At 31.7% G+C, this 19,586-nt stretch overlaps 2 protein-coding genes across 4 annotated transcripts in view; one reads left to right on the top strand and one right to left on the bottom strand.

Annotated features, from left to right (window-relative positions):
- The first annotated feature begins 114 nt into the window (after positions 1 to 114).
- On the top strand, positions 115 to 19,428 carry LOC126748377 (lysophospholipid acyltransferase 5). Of its 3 annotated transcripts, none has more exons than XM_050457572.1 (10): positions 115 to 266; positions 322 to 502; positions 7,282 to 7,512; positions 7,570 to 7,639; positions 7,690 to 7,894; positions 7,953 to 8,202; positions 8,262 to 8,395; positions 8,450 to 8,605; positions 8,655 to 8,803; positions 19,007 to 19,428. In XM_050457572.1, the coding sequence occupies exons 2-10, from the start codon at positions 406 to 408 to the stop codon at positions 19,131 to 19,133; spliced, it is 1,419 nt and encodes a 472-aa protein (XP_050313529.1). In that variant the 5' UTR covers positions 115 to 266; positions 322 to 405; the 3' UTR covers positions 19,134 to 19,428. The 3 variants fall into 3 exon arrangements, with proteins under 3 accessions (XP_050313529.1, XP_050313538.1, XP_050313547.1); XM_050457581.1 differs by having other exon boundaries at positions 141 to 266; positions 341 to 502; XM_050457590.1 differs by having other exon boundaries at positions 160 to 266; positions 375 to 502.
- Positions 19,413 to 19,586, bottom strand: part of LOC126748293 (DNA-directed RNA polymerase I subunit RPA1) — a 42,692-nt gene continuing 42,518 nt past the window's right edge. Inside the window, exon 27 of the mRNA XM_050457423.1 lies at positions 19,413 to 19,575. Coding sequence (XP_050313380.1) covers positions 19,463 to 19,575 — 113 coding nt within the window. The 3' untranslated portion in view covers positions 19,413 to 19,462. The remainder of the gene's footprint in view (positions 19,576 to 19,586) is intronic.

The raw sequence follows: 19,586 nt of genomic DNA, 5'->3' as shown, positions 1-19,586 counted from the left end.
TACTCACGCTTGTCAAATCTGCTTCTTTTTAATGGCCATAAGCACTTGGGCTGTATTCGACAAATTGGATTTTTCATATTTAGGATCGAGAACTGATGACTGTTCTGTGGACTTTGACCCAGTCAAAATCATATGATTTGTAGAGTTGTTTTGTTGTGTGACGCGGTATTGACCCATTGGATGAAATAGAATTTCAACAAATAAATTAATGAAAGAAAACCTCTCTTAGATATAAAGATAGTAAGGCGAGTGATCTCTTATACAAGGTAAAAGAACTTTTGTGTTTATAGAAAGTTATTATTGATAGTTATTTATGTACAGAGATCAAGTTCCTTTGCAGAGATGACCTCATTATAATGGTAAATCGGTTTTAGTAATAGATTATTATTAATTTAAATTAAAAAAATGAGTGAGGAAGTTCAAGCGGGACTGGTGGGCCTCGTGAGCCAGGCCGTGGGCATTTCAGAACCTGCTCTAAGGCTGGTTGTAGGTGTTCTTGCAGGTAAGAAGATACCTTATATAAAACTTTATTTTTAGCCTCTATAAATAAGCTAAATTTATTTTCGGCAAACACAAATATTTGATCTTTTCCTATTGATGGTGAAATGTCAAGCCAGTCAAAAAAAAAATTTATTTTAATATAAAAAGTATTGCTTAACTGCATATCTATTTATACCTTCATATGTATGTTTTTTCAGAAAATTACTTTTAACTGAAGCTTTCTAAATAACATAGATATTTTCATTATAAATACACTTTATGCCAACTTGTCCTGGATATCACTAAATCAATACTGCACATTTTGGTTCAATCCCTTCTTAATATAATAAACGTTAGTGTAGATGTTCTTTGGATTTTACTAATAACTAACTTGTGAGGCACCTGTCAAACTTATTGCAATTATTATGTTGTTTTTATAGATTCAAAATGTTATATAAGAGCACACACTTTATTACAAATAATCATTCATTATTCTTTATAATTATCGTTAGTTACTTAGGCAATTATACTTCTCTGGTAAGAGTTGAATTACATAGGAAAAATAGCCTTAAGGATACACTTTAGCTTAAATTTTAATAAATCTGATCATGATGCTCTATTTGCCAAATTAGTTTTTTTTTGGATGCAAGATCAGAGATCTCTATTACAGATAATTGTTGTGGTTCATGCTAGAAATATGTGAAATGGTGAAAGCTTTATTATATCCAATCATAAATCCACATATTGGTTATATCAGGCTCAAAGCAGAGTAGACACCAGTAGGGTATTTTTTGGTCAAATTCCTAAAATAGTTTTTTTTTTCAATAATTTAGATTAACAACTTATTTTGTTAATATATTAAAACTATGAGTTGGATATTTAATAGTATAGATTTTACTTTTAACGTTAAATAAAATCAATATATAGTCAAGCCATTATAGTAATAAAGCAAATATTCTAATTAAATGAAATGAAACTTATCACTACAAATCTGCTATAGCCTAATAATACAATAATAAAGGTCTTTTTATTTAGACAAAATTTACAATTAATATTTTAAAGCAGAGATTCAGTGCATGAACATTCAGAATGGCCTGGTCTTTCATCTAATCTAAATATCCATTTAAAATATAAATTTTATAAATATTTTTATCCTAAAAATAGGAACGGATTTGACCAGAACTAAGGGCATGAGAGTACTTTAATTTTTTTTTTTAAATTCTTTATTTGTATAACTTTAAATTTACATCACTATTTTATTTAATTCTCTAAACAGTGCTTTAAGCTCTGGCCTCGAGAATATTAACTTAAAAAATATACAGTGTTGGATTGTTATACATTTTCTACTATACACCTAAATACATTTTAATTTTTTTTAAAAACCACATATAAACTTGGATTTCCTTAATGTTTTCAGGAACTTTATTATATGTGTCACTAGGTTGTGCGATTGGATTGCATAAACCTATGTTTGTCCTTATGGTAAAATTATGGATATTACCTTGAGCCCTAGTATTATGACTATGGATATGAATTGAGTGTACAATATTTACATTAGATTTTTGTTGTTTAGTAAGAATTTTTTTAATTAGTTAAATTTGTTCTAGTTTTAATATTGTATTGAGTTTTGGGATCCCCAATTCTTTATATAAAGCTTCGGTATTAGTAAACCTATCATAGTTATATAATACTTTTAGAATTTTATTTTGTGTTATTTGGATAGTATTAAAATTTGTTTTTGCACATGTCCCCCATATCGGCAGTAGATATTTGAGGTGAGATAAAAGGAAGGCATTGTAGATATTATTTTTGGTTTTTGCACTTAGGTAATTTCTACACCTGTAGAGTACAGGAATCATTGCTGTGAGCTTGTTGGAAATATGTGTAATATGTTTAGACCAATTTAATTGATTATCAATAATTAAACCTAAATATTTTATACTTTTTACTTCATCAATTTCTAAATGATTAATTTGTATATTCAGGTCTGAAATGTGTTTATTTTTTTGTTTAAATGTCATAAATTTCGTCTTCTCTATATTTATTTTTAATTTATTATAAAGCAGCCAGTCAAAATAAGTTATCAAATCTCTATTGATTTCTCTAACCGACGATTCCTCTTCCTCCCCAGTGTACAATAAAACCGTGTCATCAGCAAAAGCACAATAACGGGCTCTGAGGTTTGCACGACTTAGGCTTAGCACATAAATTGAGTATAGCAGTGGCCCAAGCACAGAACCCTGGGGCACTCCATACTCAGTGCAAAGAACTGAACTCTGGATACCATTAACTTCCACATATTGCCTTCTTCCCGTTAAGTACGACGTAATTAAATTTTTCATATTGTTCTTAAAGCCCAAGTTGCATAATTTACGTAAAAGTATATCGATGCTGACCACGTCAAATGCCTTTGGCAGGTCCACAAATACTGCAACCACAATAAGTTTTTTATCCAGAGTTGCCGATATGTGGTTCATAAAAGCCGTGATTGCGCTGAGTGTGCTACTGTTTTTAACAAAACCATACTGAAACCGATCAAATCCGACATGTTTTTCAATAAAATCCATCATTCTTTTCTTTATTACAGTTTCTACAATTTTTGAGAATACACCTATGACAGTTATTGGTCTGTAGTTGTTCATTAAGTCTTTTTTGCCGGTTTTGAAGATTGGGGTAACCCGACTTAATTTAAGTTCCTCAGGAAAGATGCCGTTTGTTAAAATATTATTTATTAAAACTGTTAAGCAGTGTAAAATATGGTCCTTTAAATTTTGTACATCTCGAACTGTCACACCATCTTGCCCTGGGGCAGAATTTATTTTTAGCTCAGTTATGATTTTGCTAACTTCTTGCTCGCTGGCTAACTCTAAATCTAAAGTTGTTTGGCAAACTACATCATTGAAAATTTCATATCTCGGTCTAGTACGACTCTCACCCTCGAGCTTTTTTACAATATTTTCCCTACGTCTACAAAATGGCTGTTTAAGTTATTTACAATATCTGTTAAGTTTTTTATTTCATTAGCGCCTATTTTTAATTTTTCTTTAATTACCCTAGACTCTTCTCCCTTTATTAAACTATTTACAAATTGCCACTGTTTTTTTGAATTATTTCCTGTTTTTTCCCACTTTCCTTTAAAATACCTGTTTTTTAAATTTTTGATTTTGTTATTTACCCTATTTTTTAATAACCTAAAATTATTTTCTATATTTTCGTCATGTGGTTTTTTTATTTTATTTTTGTATAAAGTATCCCTTTGTTTGATCATTTCCAATATTTCCCCGTTTATCCACTCATTATTACCCCTTATTTTAATTATTTTGGAAAATTCACATTTATTTTTACAAGATTTTATTAAAGCAGTTAAACCTTGAAACGATGTAATATTTTGATTAGCTGTTCTTAGATGTTCATCAAAGACCTGATTAAATTATTTTGCTCCAGTACTTTAACTTCTTTTGATAATTTAGGTTTGTATTTTTTTACGTTCTCTTTAATATAACACATCACAATTCGGAAAAGATCATTTTTTTTACCTTGTTTTTGAGCCCAGAAATGGGCTCTAAAAATGCTATATCTCGGCTAATATGAGAGCTAAGACCTTGCGGACATTCCTTATTTTTAAAACGATTTTTTCATAAATATTGTGTATTAACATGATATATTGGCTCCCAAAAGTTTCTTTTTTCGCGATTTGTGGTCCTATTTTTTGCAGCAAAGATTCAAAGTCTGTTGGTAGCATTCTTGTTAAATTTTTATACTGTCCGCTGATCTGCTAAAAGTTAAACTTTAAATCTTGCATAAGTTCTAAATCAGAACGTTTTTTTATATAACTCAGTACGCCACCAACGGCGAGAAATTGTTTTTTTTTTAGTAAACTTTCTACAATTATTATGCAACCACTACCCAGGGTTATTAACGCTGCAATGTCTTCATTGTCAGACATTGGTCAGGAAGTACTCTACACTATTACTTAAATGCTAGAGTAAACTAAAGCTTGTTTGCACTTTCAAATAAAAATTTAATTACAATCAATAAAATCGATTTATTGGTGGCGCATGGCAGGGTCTCTCCTAACTGATAAAAACGGCGCGTATTAAGTGCGTCCCCATCAACGTATACGCGTCTTAAAATCCGGGAAAAATACCATAATAATATTATAAATAAAATATTTTTTTCAAATATAAGGCATAATAATATATGTGATCAGTAAAAGAATATTTATTGTGAATTATTTACAAAATCGCGTAATATCGCCACATCTATGTGCTTAAAAGATCTTAAAGATATCTCTTTCTGTATTGTTTTGGGAATAATATTAAATAATTTTGGTGCTATGTACTTGAAATGGCGCTGTCCAATACCCGTTTTATATCTATTCTAAGGCGAATAGAAATTCCTATTAAGTCTACTTTGTGTGGAGTATGGATGAGATAAGCTATGGAGGACAATTTTATTTTTGTGGAGAATTATATTTAAATCTAACAAATACAGTTTTTTATGAATGCCAAAATATGTTATTGATGTTGCAGCTGGATTTCAGAGCGATTGACTTATATTTAGCCTCTTATTTAGATCAGAGGGAACAAACAGTTTGCCTTGGCTCTGGTAATGGTACATATGTTTACTCAGCGTCATCATTGGTGGTGTGCCTCAGGGTTCAGTTCTAGGCCCAGTACTATTCATATTATATGTAAATGGTCTCAGTGAGTGTTTTCCAGGGTGTTTTATCAACCAATATGCTGATGACACTTCCATAATCTTGTCAGAACATCTGATTGAAGAACTATCTGTCAGAGCTTCTCAGGTGGTAGAGAGGATGCAGGAGTGGTGTGACAATCATGCTCTGAAGCTAAATGCTGATAAAACCGGGCTACTTACATTCTCCAAAACTTTACCTCAAAATTCCAGTAGCTTCCTTAAAATTCCTTGGTATACAAATTGACTCCTGTCTCACATGGGTCCCACACATAGACACTCTTGGCAAAAAACTAAATAGTTTCTGCCCGTTAATAAGGCGTCTACGAGAAGAGCTTTCCCTAAATTGTCTGAAGCAACTTTACTATGCATCGGTCCAATCTCTAATTACTTATAGTGTGATGTTTTGGGATCTTCAACTGACGCCGTGTCAGTCTTTATAGCACAAAAACGCATCATAAGATGCATGCTCAGACTCACACCACAAACGTCTTGTAGGACTTATTTTACTAAGCTTGGTCTACTCACTGTTCCAGCTCTGTACATTCTTATGTTAGCTATTTTTGCAAAGAAACACCTGCATCTTTTTCAAACTAATGAAGATCATTATGCTGAGGGTATGTCTATTGTGACAAGGGGGAGAGCTGAACTGAGTGTCCCAACTCATCACTCTGCCTTTTTTCAAAGATCTCCTGCCTTTGCTGCTATTAAAACATATAATAGATTACCTCTCGCCCTAAGGCAAGAGAAAAATATCATGAAGTTTAGGAAAGACACTGCAAGGTATCTGTTGGGCAAGTGTATCTATAGTTTCGATTTACAATTTTAAATGTGTATTATGATTAATATTAAGGGTTTGTTTACTAATTTATTTATCTTCATAATGTATCATACTTAAGATACAAGTGGTAAGGTAATGCACCCATTATTATGTCCAACATTATCTTTTTGTTCTTACTATTTTTATTAGCAGTATGTACTGTGTAGATGTTATCAAATTTTAATTTTGTTTGTTTTGTGACGTTGCTATTGTCTATTTTAATTAGATCTTGAAAGCAATAAAGAAATTATTATTATTATTATTATTATTATATTTAATGGTCCTATTTGAGGAAGAGTTTTCTTATATAATGTAAAAGTAAAATATTTCCTCTTTTTATCATTTAAGTTTACTTATTTTTTTGGAATCAGTTGGAAATTTTTTTGAAATCATTTTCAGCCACTTTTTTATGCTCTCCTAGGTCTCACCAGTATACACAATAAGTTTTTTTTGGTCACACAATGTATTCCACATTTTTTAAAAGAATTGTGTGATTTACCACATCAACGGCTTTTGTTAAGTCCACAAATTACTTAATTAGGCTTCGTGTTCAAATGTTTCAAAATGGTCAGCAAAATTAAAATGAGATAAGTGCAAGGTATCACTTTATCTAAAATAATTTGAGCATAATTTTGTGATTTCCTGCAACGGGTTTTCAATAAATTTAATTCCGGATAAGTGTATTTTTTAACAAGAGGTTTTCTGAGGTGTTGATGAATGTACCAAGTCATTATTAACTTTATTTGATAGGATCAGCATACTCATGGTATTTATTGGCTATGTTTTAGGGATCTATCATAAATGTATGCTAACTATACTTATATACCTACACTTGTATTAAATATTACTGGATTTTAATAATAAAATAATGAAAATGAGTGATTTATTTATTTGTTTGTTTAATTAAAAACTTCGAAAAAATTTGTAGGGATTTTGAGGAGTGAAAATGAATAATGTATTTCGTCAATTATGGTCAACTATAATGAATTGTTTTTTTTTAATTATCAAATTGCTATAATTTTCGTTTCTATTAACTAAATTAGCAGCTCTTAATGATATACAAATATGTACATACCTCATTTAATATAATGGTTATATAATAGCCTAAAATTAAATAAATGATTAAGGTTAATATTACTCGACATTTATTATTATTTACAGGGTATTATACATACTTAAAAAAATATAAACAATTCTAAGACTTTTTAAAATGCTTATTTTAATGTTTAAGTGCAGCAAAATTTCCTCCCTTATTACAAAAATAACTTACTTTCTCTTTTTAGGATATCCTCTTGCTTTAATCTACAGAAAATTCCTATACAATCAAAATGAGCAAATACAGTGTCTTTACTTCTTCCTATCCGGATTATCTCTTGGACTCTTTAACTATGGATATGGCATGTTCCACTGCTTATTCGCCATCTTATTCACATATTTGTCTATCGTGATATTACAAGCGACACCCCTGATGGTAACAGTGGTGTTTGTATTTAATTTTATTTATTTATTAACTGGTAAGACTCATCACAAGACCGCACTATGATAAGGATAATTACTATAAAATTTTGCAGGTTACTATTATTCAAGTACAGACTCCTATGATATAACATGGACTATGCCATATTGCATATTAGTTTTGAGGTACTATTAGATGAACATTTTATTAGGAAAGCTATATAAACTATTTTTAGGCTCATAGGGGTGGCTTTTGATGTTTGGGATGGATCCAGGCCAGTAAATAAACTATCTTCGGACTCTCAAAAGACTGCCCTAGCCCAACCTCCCACCTTATTACAAATGTTGGCGCATAGTCTGTTTCCTTCAGCGTTTTTGGTGGGGCCTCAGTTTAGTATGCGGAGATTTTTGGATTTTATTAGTGGAAAGTTTCATGGAAAAGTAAATATTCCGGATTAAGACAAAATTAACCGACCTACTTATTAATTTTTTCTTTTAGGGGTCCAATGGGGAAATTTTGGCGCCAGATTCGGTTAGGGCTGCAATAATGAGGGGCGCCATGGGAGTTATTTATATGTCAGTGTTCCAACTCTTAGGACTGTGGGTTCATGATGATTTAATTATTTCTGATGAGTTTGCGAAACTCAGTTTTGTAAAACGCATGTTCTGGTTGGGTGTCTTTGGCAGATATTCCTTATATAAGTACATCTCAGTTTGGTTATTAACTGAGGGAGCCTGTATCCTTTTTGGTAAGTAATTAAAAATGTTAAAAAGCTTCAGAGTTTATTAAATTTAATACGCGTTTTAGGCCTGTCTTATAATGAAGACAAAGATGGTGAAACCAACTGGAATGGCGTAGAAAATATAAAACTAACCACATTTGAAAACGCTACCGAATTTAACCATTATATTATCGCGTTTAATGTCAATACAAACCTTTGGGCAAGTGATTTGTGGTAATTTCCAACTCTTTGTTTAATTATGGTTTTTTTTTAGGTGTCCCAGCATATCTATAAAAGACTGAAATTCTTGGGAAACAAATACTATTCGCAGGGAGGTGTATTGTTATTTTTGGCCATATGGCATGGCCTTCATAGCGGCTATTATTTTACATTTTTACACGAATTTATTGTCATATATATGGAGAGAGATGTAAGTGTCTATTTAAAAGTTAAATCAATAATTTAAAGTTTTTTTTTAGTTACAAAGTATTATAAAATCCAACCAGACTTTAAGGGAGATTTTCTCAAATCCCATAGCAAAGATTTTGCTTATGGTGGTTCTTAGGATATATACGTTTGTTGGCATGGGATGGTCAGTCTTGCCGTTTGTTTATCTACAATATCCCAAGTAAGTAGATTTCTAGTTACTTAATTTAATTTTTCATATTGAATTTTATTATAAAAAAGTTTTTACAAGAATTATTACTCAAGAGCAAAAGTTTTTTGGAATGCAGGACACGAAATAAAAGACATTGTTGAGCGACGTTTCGATCCTTTATTAGATAGGCTAAAAATACATACAAACTATTATGGCACATATTTTCTTATTATTACATAATAAGATAAAAAAGGAGACAATGAAAATTTTAAATTATAAATATAAAAACAATGTAAAAAATAGATCGAAAGTATCTAACTAAAGTAAAGTAATTTAGGACAATATACCTTCCAAATATAACGTTAGTTGCTTGAAAACCACATAGAACATAGGCCGCAAGGACATTATAACTAACAAATAAAATAGACATCTACATGTTTAAAGAGTTTTATAATTTTAAGAGTTTCAGTTTTATAATCGGAAATAATTTAGAGATTTGTAGTTTTTCAGCTAACTAATTAGAAGCTCATTGTTGAAGGTGCTGTGAAGTGTACTTGCGGTAATATTATTATACGATCGTTGTACAGTTTTTTTTGGCTCCACTCATTTTGTCTGCTGCTGTGATTGACTTAGCAAAACTAACGAGTCATGAGTCACGAACTGTCGACATTACCAATTGTAGTTATTTATCACATGTATTTGTATTTTTTACAGTAAACTGCTATGGTCAGGTGTAAATATATGGTCTTTAAACGACAGTACAAGCATGGACTTTCGATGTGTTTGTCGGATGCTGATTTGCGCATTGAGTCAACGAAGTAAATTTATTTTCGTTGTGATTTTAAGTTTCTTGCCATAGAACTGTGTAGCAGTTGCGATAAAGTAATAAAATCAGAAGTAATTTCCGTAGAATGCAGCTTGTGTCGTTCCTGGTTTCACAAAGGCTGCTCTAATCTTTCAAAATCTATGTGACTTTTAAAAAGAAGAAGAGTCATGAGTGGAAGTGTAGTTCTTGTAGTACGGTTACCAACAGACGGTTGTCAAATATTGGTGTTAATTAATAATGTTAATGAAAGCTCTAGTTCTATATAAAGACCTTTCGGGAAAATGTAGGAATGGGCGATGTAATTTCATTACCTGAAATTTTGTCTAAAAAAATGCTTCCATTGGTGATCTGATGAATGGCATTATTGAATTACAGAAACTTCAAACATTCAAGAACAACCTTGCTCAACCAACAAATGCTAAGATTAAAGACAGTAACTCCAATATAATTTCTGAGATAAATGATAGAAATGAGCGCAAAAATAATATTATGATTCCAAGAAATAGTCCATTTTTTCTCAAAGAGACCGGCTTACATTAAATAGTAATGAAACAAACTTTTAAGTCATAGGTCTCAAATTTATTAAAATAAAAGTCAAAGGATTACACGTGTTTCGCCCATACTAGGGATCATCATCAGATCCACTTAGAAAGAAAAAAAGAAGCAGAGAACAATACTACATGATACAACTCAAGGGTAGAAAGGTCAACGGAGATTAGTTAGTGTGATTTTTAAATTAATATCTGGCATGACTGATTGTGATTATCTTTTAAATAGGCTGAATCTTCGGGCGCAAAAATTGACTAGACTTAAAAAACTCTTCTATAGATTTTGATAGTTCTTCAAGGAGATCACAATCCTATAACTTAGAATGCAACGTTCTTTTGGATAGATATAGTCTTGACTTGCACGTTTCTTTTAGCAGTTTTAGGAGTTCTCTCAAATTCATTAGTGATTCGCGACTTTAACATGTTTCTTTAAATTAATTTGTAACATTAATTTATGTCTTAGTATTATCAGCTTAAGTTGTATTAATATTAGTATCTTTTGTATTATTTTATTTTTCTAAAATTGATGGATACCGTTAATAAATAAATAAATGATTTAAAAAGTTAACAAGATTTAAATAAGTTGTTCTTGTTATCAGTGAGACAACTTGCGACATAACAAGAAACAGTGAGATGAGAACAATAAAGGATCGAAACGTCGTTAAACAAATGATAACGCCTTTTATATGCTGTCCTGTATCTATTTATATCCTGCTCTTGAGTATAAAGTAAGCTACCCACCCTATTTCCCAAAAAAGTTAAAAACGTTTAGAATATATGAAATAGAAACGTAGGAAGTTTTTTTCTTAAATGGGTCCAGGATTCACTTCCTTCCTGCATACCTCTAAATTTAAATGAAAAAAGAGTTTCAAAAAACAGTAATTTAATGAGAACATTTCCCTGCAAACCTTTACCTCCAAGAGTTTGAAAGAAACTTATAAAAGTAGTTTCCGATTTTGTTCTGCCTGACAGTGGCGGCTCGTGGGTCAATCTTCAGGGGGGCCATTTTGGTTTGAAAACTTAGTTTACTCTAATAGAAAAAAAACAATTTTTTAAAGTATTTGAAAGATCTTTTAGCATTTATATTTTACATAAAAAATACAGACTTAGATAAAACTCCATAATATTTACCGAGATATTTACCCTATTAAGCGGGTAAAAATAACTTTAAATGCCTAAATCGTTTTCCGAAGATTAACTTTGCCTTTTTATTAGAGTAAATATTTTAAATAAAAATATAGGAAAAAGGGTATAAACAGGTTATCGACTGTTATAAAAGAATATTTATATAATAAATTGTAAATTTATTAAAATGAAACTTACCTTAAATATTTTTATATTTTAAGTCAATTCTCCTATCCTTTAGTTCTGCAAAATAGTCTATGACCTTCTCATTGAAATTTGGAATGCATTTGACAAGCATTTTCTCGATGCTCAACATAGACAAGGCACTAACACTAAAGTCTAGATTGTCCCATCGTATTACGCAGGAATGTTTTTACTCTTTTTAAAGTAGAAAAACCTCTCAAACTTTCCCCGGTTGTTATAAGGAGTGTGCACAAAATATTTAATAATTTCATTGCTTCACAAAATGTTTCAGACAAATTCATGTTAATAAAAAGCTGAAGTATGGCTACTGCACCCAGGGACGTACCGAAAAGTCCGGTGTTGGGGGGGGAAAGAATTGTATTTTTACCAACTGGGATATTTTTTTAACCAACTTATAAAGTAGAAGGTTAGACAATTAGAGAATTAATTAAGTCAATAAACTCTTTTTGCATATCACTAACAAATAAAAAAATCGGTTCAATTTTCAACTCGTAATATTTATTTTACATTCTAACAAATAAGTATACTGGTTATAGTGCGGTTCTTTCACTGTAAACTTATTCAAAACTTACAACTTATATTAACTAGTATTTACAAATTACTTATGACCTTAAGTCTTCTTTGTTTTAATTTTGCCCATTGGGCTACTAAATTCTTAATATTTAAACGATCTAAAATGTCTCTTTCACTTTTCATAGCCATGATTAGGTCTAGCCGTTCGTTATTCATTTTTGAACGGCTGGCATTTTTTATAAATTTAAGCAGACTAAACTTTCTTTCATTAGTTGCTACCGAATATCCAGCTGTTAGTATAAATCTACAAAACTTAAATGCTATAGGAAAAATCTGTTTATTTTGGGAAGCAATTGTCATCACATCCTGCATGGACTTAACAACTTTTTCTGACTTGCTACATAGTTCAAACAATATTTCTAACTCCGCTTGTAAAGCTAATTCATCAATTTTGTGACTGGGTGGAAATAGTAAGATAGCCTGTTCTATTTGTGTTAAAATTATGTTTTTTTTGTTTAAAGGAAAAGAAAATAAGTTTGTCAATGGTGAGACATTTTGAAGCACAACTGACAAATTTTCATCTAAAAACTTAATTAAAGTATCCAGAACAAGATAAAATTCTTTTCTATAAAACTGCTTATATGGAATATTAACAGAGCTATCCCTATTTGTATCAATTTTTTTTGGAACAAGACGCCTCCTATGATGTTTTCGGAAATCAGTTTCCGGATCAACATTTAATTTTACTGCAAATTGTATGGCACTTTCGATTAAATTATTTACATCCTCTTCACTATTCCGAATATTTCGTAACGAAGTACATGTTAAAGAAATCATATTTACGGCATCAATGATATTCAGATCATCCTGTTCCAGAATTTCTGTGATTATTTTCATTTTATAAAATATATTTTTTAAGAACATTAAACATACTATAAAATCGAAACACAACATTCTTTTATATAAACCCAATGCTTTGGATTTGCTTTTATTGTCTATTGAATAATCATTAGCATTTGAAATATCTTCTAATAGTTGAAGTATTTCCTCGTATGATATGCTAATAGCTTTTAGCGTTTCTGCCCGAGCGGTCCACCTTGTTTTGGATAAGTTTCTTATTAAAATCGAATTTTCCACTTCAGCTAATTTTTCTTTCATTGCAAAAAATCGTTTGGTGCTCGAATTGAAAAAAACGTATAGCTCCTCCAACGTGTTAAACATTTCCGCCACTATAAATGAAGCGTGACAACTATGTTCCAAAGCTGTATTTGTTCTATGGGCTTGACATGGAATGTAAGAAATATTGTGACCCACCAACTCGGACAGCTTTTTTTGCGCACCTTTAAATTTACCAGACATTGAGGCAGCACAGTCATAGGATTGAAAGGCTAAATTGGCTGGCGCAATGTTTTGCTTTATGAATGTATCCAGAATATCTTGTGCGGTGGCTTCCCCAGTTTTATTTTTTGATTCCATAACAGACAGTAGTCTTTCCCTTGGTAAACCATTTTCATCAACTGAACGAACTACAATTGATAGCATTTCTTTGTTTGAAATATCAGGAGTATGATCCGCCATCACTGCATAAAACGGGCATTTTATTACTTCCGAGACAACTTCTTTTTGTATTTCTTTACCCAGTATTTCGATAAACTCATTTTGAGAAGAGGCACCCATGTAACTTACATGGTAAGGACGCAATTTTCTGTCTGCTAGCCATTTTCCAAGAATTGGATTGTGACGGGAAAGCAGCTGCACAATTTGAACAAAATTTTCATCATTTTCGTCGTTTCCTCGAAATGCTAATCCTTGTCGACCCAATGTTTTAGCCACATCAAACAAAATACTGACAACTTCTGTATTTTGACAAAGAATGCGTTCTTCTTCAATTTTCCTAACTCTTTGTTCCTTGTTAATTAAAATATCAATGTTGTTTGCTTTATTAGTAAAATTACCATAATCCCGCAAGGCTTGTTTATGTGAGACGGAACTGAAATGTTGCTGTAACTTCCCTAATTTTTTTGATCCAGAGCTCTTCATTTTTCCCCATGATGAGACTCCATTCTTACTCCAAGCTAACTCGGATTTCTCCCTTCCTACGCCAGTGGGAAATAAAAAACAAACAAAGCAAAAAGCAGCATCCTTGGCTGTGCTATATTCTAAGAAAGGATACTCTTTATACCATCCAGAATTGAAGCGATTTTTACCATCGCTGGGAAACATTCTTAAATTAGGTTGGTGGGGTCCTAATGCAATGAGAAAGTCTCGCTCTCTGTCTGTTTTAATTTCTTGTCTTATGCCGGGGTCATGTAGAATCATCATATTATCTCCAACATGTTTATCTACTTCGTAAATGCTACGCTTCTTCTCTAAAACGGAAACATAAGATTCACACGACACTCGTGTTAATTCACATTTTTCTTTAATGGTATTAGTAATATCCAAAATCTGGATAATGGTAATATATTCATCTATATTACAATCAGTTTGGATATTAGTTAATAAATTCTTAGCATTAGTTAAATGATCTAATAATGAAGCAAAACTGCCAGTGCATTCAAACCAATTATTGTGGTCTACTTCATCTGACACATTATTGTCAAAGTCTTCTTGACTATTTTGGCTTGTGGAAGGCTTTGTTTTATCAAATTCTTCTTCGTTCACGTTAAAATTCAAAGAAATATTCTCCACTAAAAAAGAAAATAGTTTATTTAGGTGAAAAATATAATTTTTAATTTTTATCTAGTAAATACTAATGTTACCTTGTGATGATGCCTTCTCGCTCTGTTCTTGGATGAAGTCATTTTCGGAATTTTTGTCCGAAGGATTCATGAAGAACTTTTGATTTTGATTCACGTATGAGAAATTAGGCACTATTAACTGATCAGCTAAGTTATCCATCGAATCACTATTAAGTTGAGTCTTAGAGTTAGAGCTTATGCGGTCTGAAAAATGTTCGTGATCATCTCCTGTTTCTAAAAGATATTGCACATTTTATTATTTTGTGTTGCACTAGACCAATATGTTGGCTAATAAAACATACCATGTTCTGATTCCTGAAATGTGTAGCTTTCAATGTTTTCATTTTCAGGCTCCTCAATTAAAATGTCTTTACTTTGTTCAGCTTCCGGAAAAACGGTAATTAACTGTTTTGGCTTTTTAGTATTTGTTACATCTACAAATCCAAATCAGTAATCAGAAAAAGTTCTTGTGTTCTTTTTCCCTATAACCACTAATAAGGCCGGTTTATACATTACGAATTATCGTACGTTTTATTGGCTAATATAAAATCGAAATACAAAACTAAAGTTTTTACGAAATGTGTAATTTTTTTATTTTATTTGCCGTGAGAAGTACGTTTTGCTATTTACACACTATGTCGTAGCGTGTATAAGCTATACACGTGTACGATAACTCGTAGCGTGTAAACCGGCCTTTAAACGCAAAAACCTATCAAAATATATCTATTATATTCTATATTCAGCTTACCTTTAGATTCTTCTTTGCTCTTTCTTTTATTCACTGCCAATTCAAGTATATTTTCTATCGAACTAGACGATGCTAAAACAATACAATACGTAGGTAATAATTTATCGCGAAATTAAGCTTGCTAATTAAGTATTGTTTATTTTTAATGACTGAATAAATATAATGAATGAATATAAAAATCTAGATAATTTTGTGGTTTTAGCACACCCCTCTTTTAAAAGGGGTGTAAACAATCTTGACTATATCATCTCCTTTACTTTTTACCTCATTACAAGGCCAAACCCGCGATTTAGTTGTATTAGTATGTATTTTTACCTACCTTCGCTAACTTCTTCATTTCGTCTTTTTTTTGCCGCCAAAACAAAAGGATTGTCTGGAGCGCCTACTAGTTTTATTGCTACACATTTTCCGCCGTGCATCTTTTTCTCATGTGTAGGTTTATATTCTTTCACAAACTCTGAACCACACGATAAACACTGAACTCTTATTCTATTCGAACGTACTTTTTTTTCCATCTTAAAACACCAAAACTTATCCAAAACTTCAAAATGTATTTAAAAACTGAATAAGAACAATAATTCACCTGTTTGTTGCCGCCAAAACTAAATTTTTACTTTTGACTTTGACAAGTGACATTTTAGCGGGCAGTGCGCATTGATTTTAATATAGCTAAATGTGTATTCACACTATAAGCGGTAAATCGAATTGCTGCAATGTCGTATAAAATTATTTTGTTTTGAAAGTTAAGGACGTTAAGGTGTATATTTTATTCTTTGCAAGAGAGGATACCTACATTAAAAATTAATAGGGCTTTTACCAAAAAGTCTTCAGTTGTAACTTGATATAAATCAAGGATCAAGGTCTAGAATTTCATGTTAATCTTTGTAAGCGATATGTGCCGATATCATTTTGTTTATCGGGCCGCGACGTCCCAGAAATATTAAGAATAACACCGAGTCAACGATTTATTGACAGACATTATTGTATTTGGTAAAATTAGTTTTAAGAAAATGCTTATGTTAAGGTTTTTAAAAAATAGGTTATCACATAATGTTTTTATAAAAGTGTGTCATTAGTCTGGTTTGAAAACTTGAGTTTTTTAATTTACCAACTCTGGGAAATTTTTACCAACTGCACATTCTCATTGGGGGGGGAGCCTCCCCCCCCCTCCCCCCCCTATGCATCCGTCCCTGACTGCACCGGCACTATTGCGAAAATCCTCACGACATTATATGACTTCAAGTTCCGATTTTAGTTTGGAAATATTTACTGTGGGATAATGAGCCTTCACCATATTTAAATTATTTTGCGGAAAGTTGGTAGTGTATGCTTCAAATTTCTCTGTGTAGAATAACTGTGAAATCATGAGATGATCATTGAAACCAAACCTGTGATTTATTTCAGATATAACAATATCACAAATTTCCAGTGCAGTTCGTCGCTTTGGATATCCTCTGTAGCTGTAGTAGTTTTTCTTTTTTTTGCTGTTGATGTGCTTGGTTTTTCTGATTCCATTATTTGGATATTGTTATTAAAAGACAGTATATAATTTTTGACAGATATGACATCAATATCTCGATTTGCAATTGTTTAAACAATATATCAACATGGGGCATTATTTTATGGAAAAAATTTAACCAAAATAAAAAAAGATCATCTTCCAAATGTCTTTTTAAACCAGTTGCTTGATTTATATTGTTACCATCTTGCTCCTCATCAATAATTTCCTCTAAGCAAGATTTTAAATCATCTTTATAAGTGTATACAATTTCAACACAGTTTGTATTGAAAGCCCATCGAGTGGGTGCAGCTTTAGGTAGCCTTACTTTAACCACTCTATCCAGAACCATCGTACGTTTTGGAGATCGGACGAAAATGCGTGTAAATATGCAAAAAATATTTTTATCGGTTTATGTTGACTCGCCGCTTTTTGCAGGATAAGATTAAGTTGATGGGCATAGCAGTGAATAAAGTGTGCGTTTGGGTATATTTCTTTAATTTTTGTTTGTACTCCTCCCAGTTTACCGCTCATGACTAATGCACCATTGTAACTTTGGGCAATCAATTTTTCAGGTGCTTCATTAATTTTTAATAATTGAAGTTCTTCCAATATTACATTAGTTAAATATTGTGCTGTGGTACTTGGAGCGTTAACAAATTTCCAAAATCTTTCATGTACAATACCAGTTAATACATATCGCAATATGACAATCATCTGCGTTTTATTGGAGCTGTCTGTGGTCTCATCTACTTGAATTGCCACAAAATTTGCCTGGCCAATCTCCTGAATTATATGAGTATGTACAATGGCTAACATTGATTCTAAAATATCGTTCTAAATTGTTTTTGATGTTAAATACTGTACTTTTTTCAATATGTTCTTTAAACATTAAATCCAGTGCAGAAACAAAATCGATAAGGCCCAGAAAAATTCCAGGATTATTGGAGCTGTTACTTTCGTCATGACAGCGCAATGCAATTTCGAAAACTCCGCAAAATTTTACACAGTCGATTAGTTTTAGAGTAGATTGTTTAAGAGTAGAGTAGATTGTTTAAACCATACCTTTTTTTAGAAACCGATTCATTAAAGTCATGCACAGATTTACAATATACACTATCAAGTTGCTGTCTTATGTTAACACGTCCTAAACTTGCCTAACTCATTGATGAATTTATATTAGTGGAAGAAGCATGCTTTCGTCATTTTCACTTTTAAATGCTTAAACAGTAAACACGGGTAGCAAAAAAATGCATTTCTCACACTGCAGCCACAAATCCAATCACACAAATTGTACATTGATTCTTTAAAATATCTTTGAATATCTTTACCCCTATTGTTTGTTTAAAATTCATATTTGGTTTTCGTCGACCACTTTCAAGTTCAAGCCGACGTTCATAATTTAATGTTCCAGCAGATTTTAAGGCAATTATTTCGTCAACAACACTCACACTCATCTTGTTTTTTTTTACAATCAGAAAAAAAATCCAATAATAATCACAAAAATAAATTACAAAATGTAAACACGCGCCGCGATATATGTGATACCGTCAAAGTGCGGGCGGCAAACAGTAACTAACTAAAATAAAACATTCATCCAGTCGGGCCGTCGACTACATTAGCGATATAGGACTGAAAGGTGACTCTCACTCCCGCTCACGAAATGCGAATCTGCCCTTTTTGTTCTATTTTACATGCATTTCTCCATAAGCCATAAGAACTGTATAGGGACAATTTAAAATACGGCTCAGCCACGGGCTTGTGTGATGAGCGCCAGGCGCGACGTTAGTAATATATTTTTATTTGTTTTGCTATTATGTTTGTTTTGCCAATGCAGACTGCTTAGAGAATTTTATAATTCACAGTGAAGTTTTAGATTAAAGATATTTTTAATAAAATTGGTATTTTTATAAGATTATTTTAGGAGGGTCATTGACCAATTGACCCTAAGAAGGAGCCGCCACTGCTGCCTGATACCCCAAGTCTTTCAAATAAATATGTTTTCATGAAATTTGAATTTGACTTTCTAGATACCTAAAGGCCTTCCACAACTGCAGCTACTCAGGTTTCATTATTTGGTATCTCTGGCCAATTATCTACGCACCCCTGCTCAGAATGGCGTTCAAAAAAACGAAAAGCGCAAATGAGATAAAATAACGAACATCAGACGTCACAAAAGCTTTCACAAACTGTAAATTGTTACACAAATTAGCATATAACGTTGTTATGGTCGAGTATACATCCTGATAATATGATGTAGCGTTAGCATTTTGTACTTAATATATAGATTTTATTGTATTTGTATTAATAGTTTTTGGAGATTTATTACGAAAGTAAAGTTTAAATTGAATATTAATTTAGGTAAACTTGCTTGTATTGCTTTGCCTATTAAATTTATGTTTGTAGTTTATTTAACGAAGTGAAACGTCGCACAAATAAACTTTTTTTTTACTTTTGTGGTTTTATTTTAAAAAAAACATTAAAACTTACACACTTAATTTCGGTATGTTATGTAAAAGCTTAAACGACCCAGTACCCGTATTACACGGTTTTCCGAGCATAAGGCTACTAGAGGGGTTTTGTAAATCGTCTTTTTTCCCTAAAAACATC

The sequence above is a fragment of the Anthonomus grandis genome, chromosome 2 (genome assembly GCF_022605725.1).
Source record: "Anthonomus grandis grandis chromosome 2, icAntGran1.3, whole genome shotgun sequence".
NCBI lineage: Eukaryota > Metazoa > Arthropoda > Insecta > Coleoptera > Curculionidae > Anthonomus > Anthonomus grandis.
Note: the sequence above shows the minus strand (reverse complement) of the source record. Positions and strands in the feature narration are given on the sequence as shown.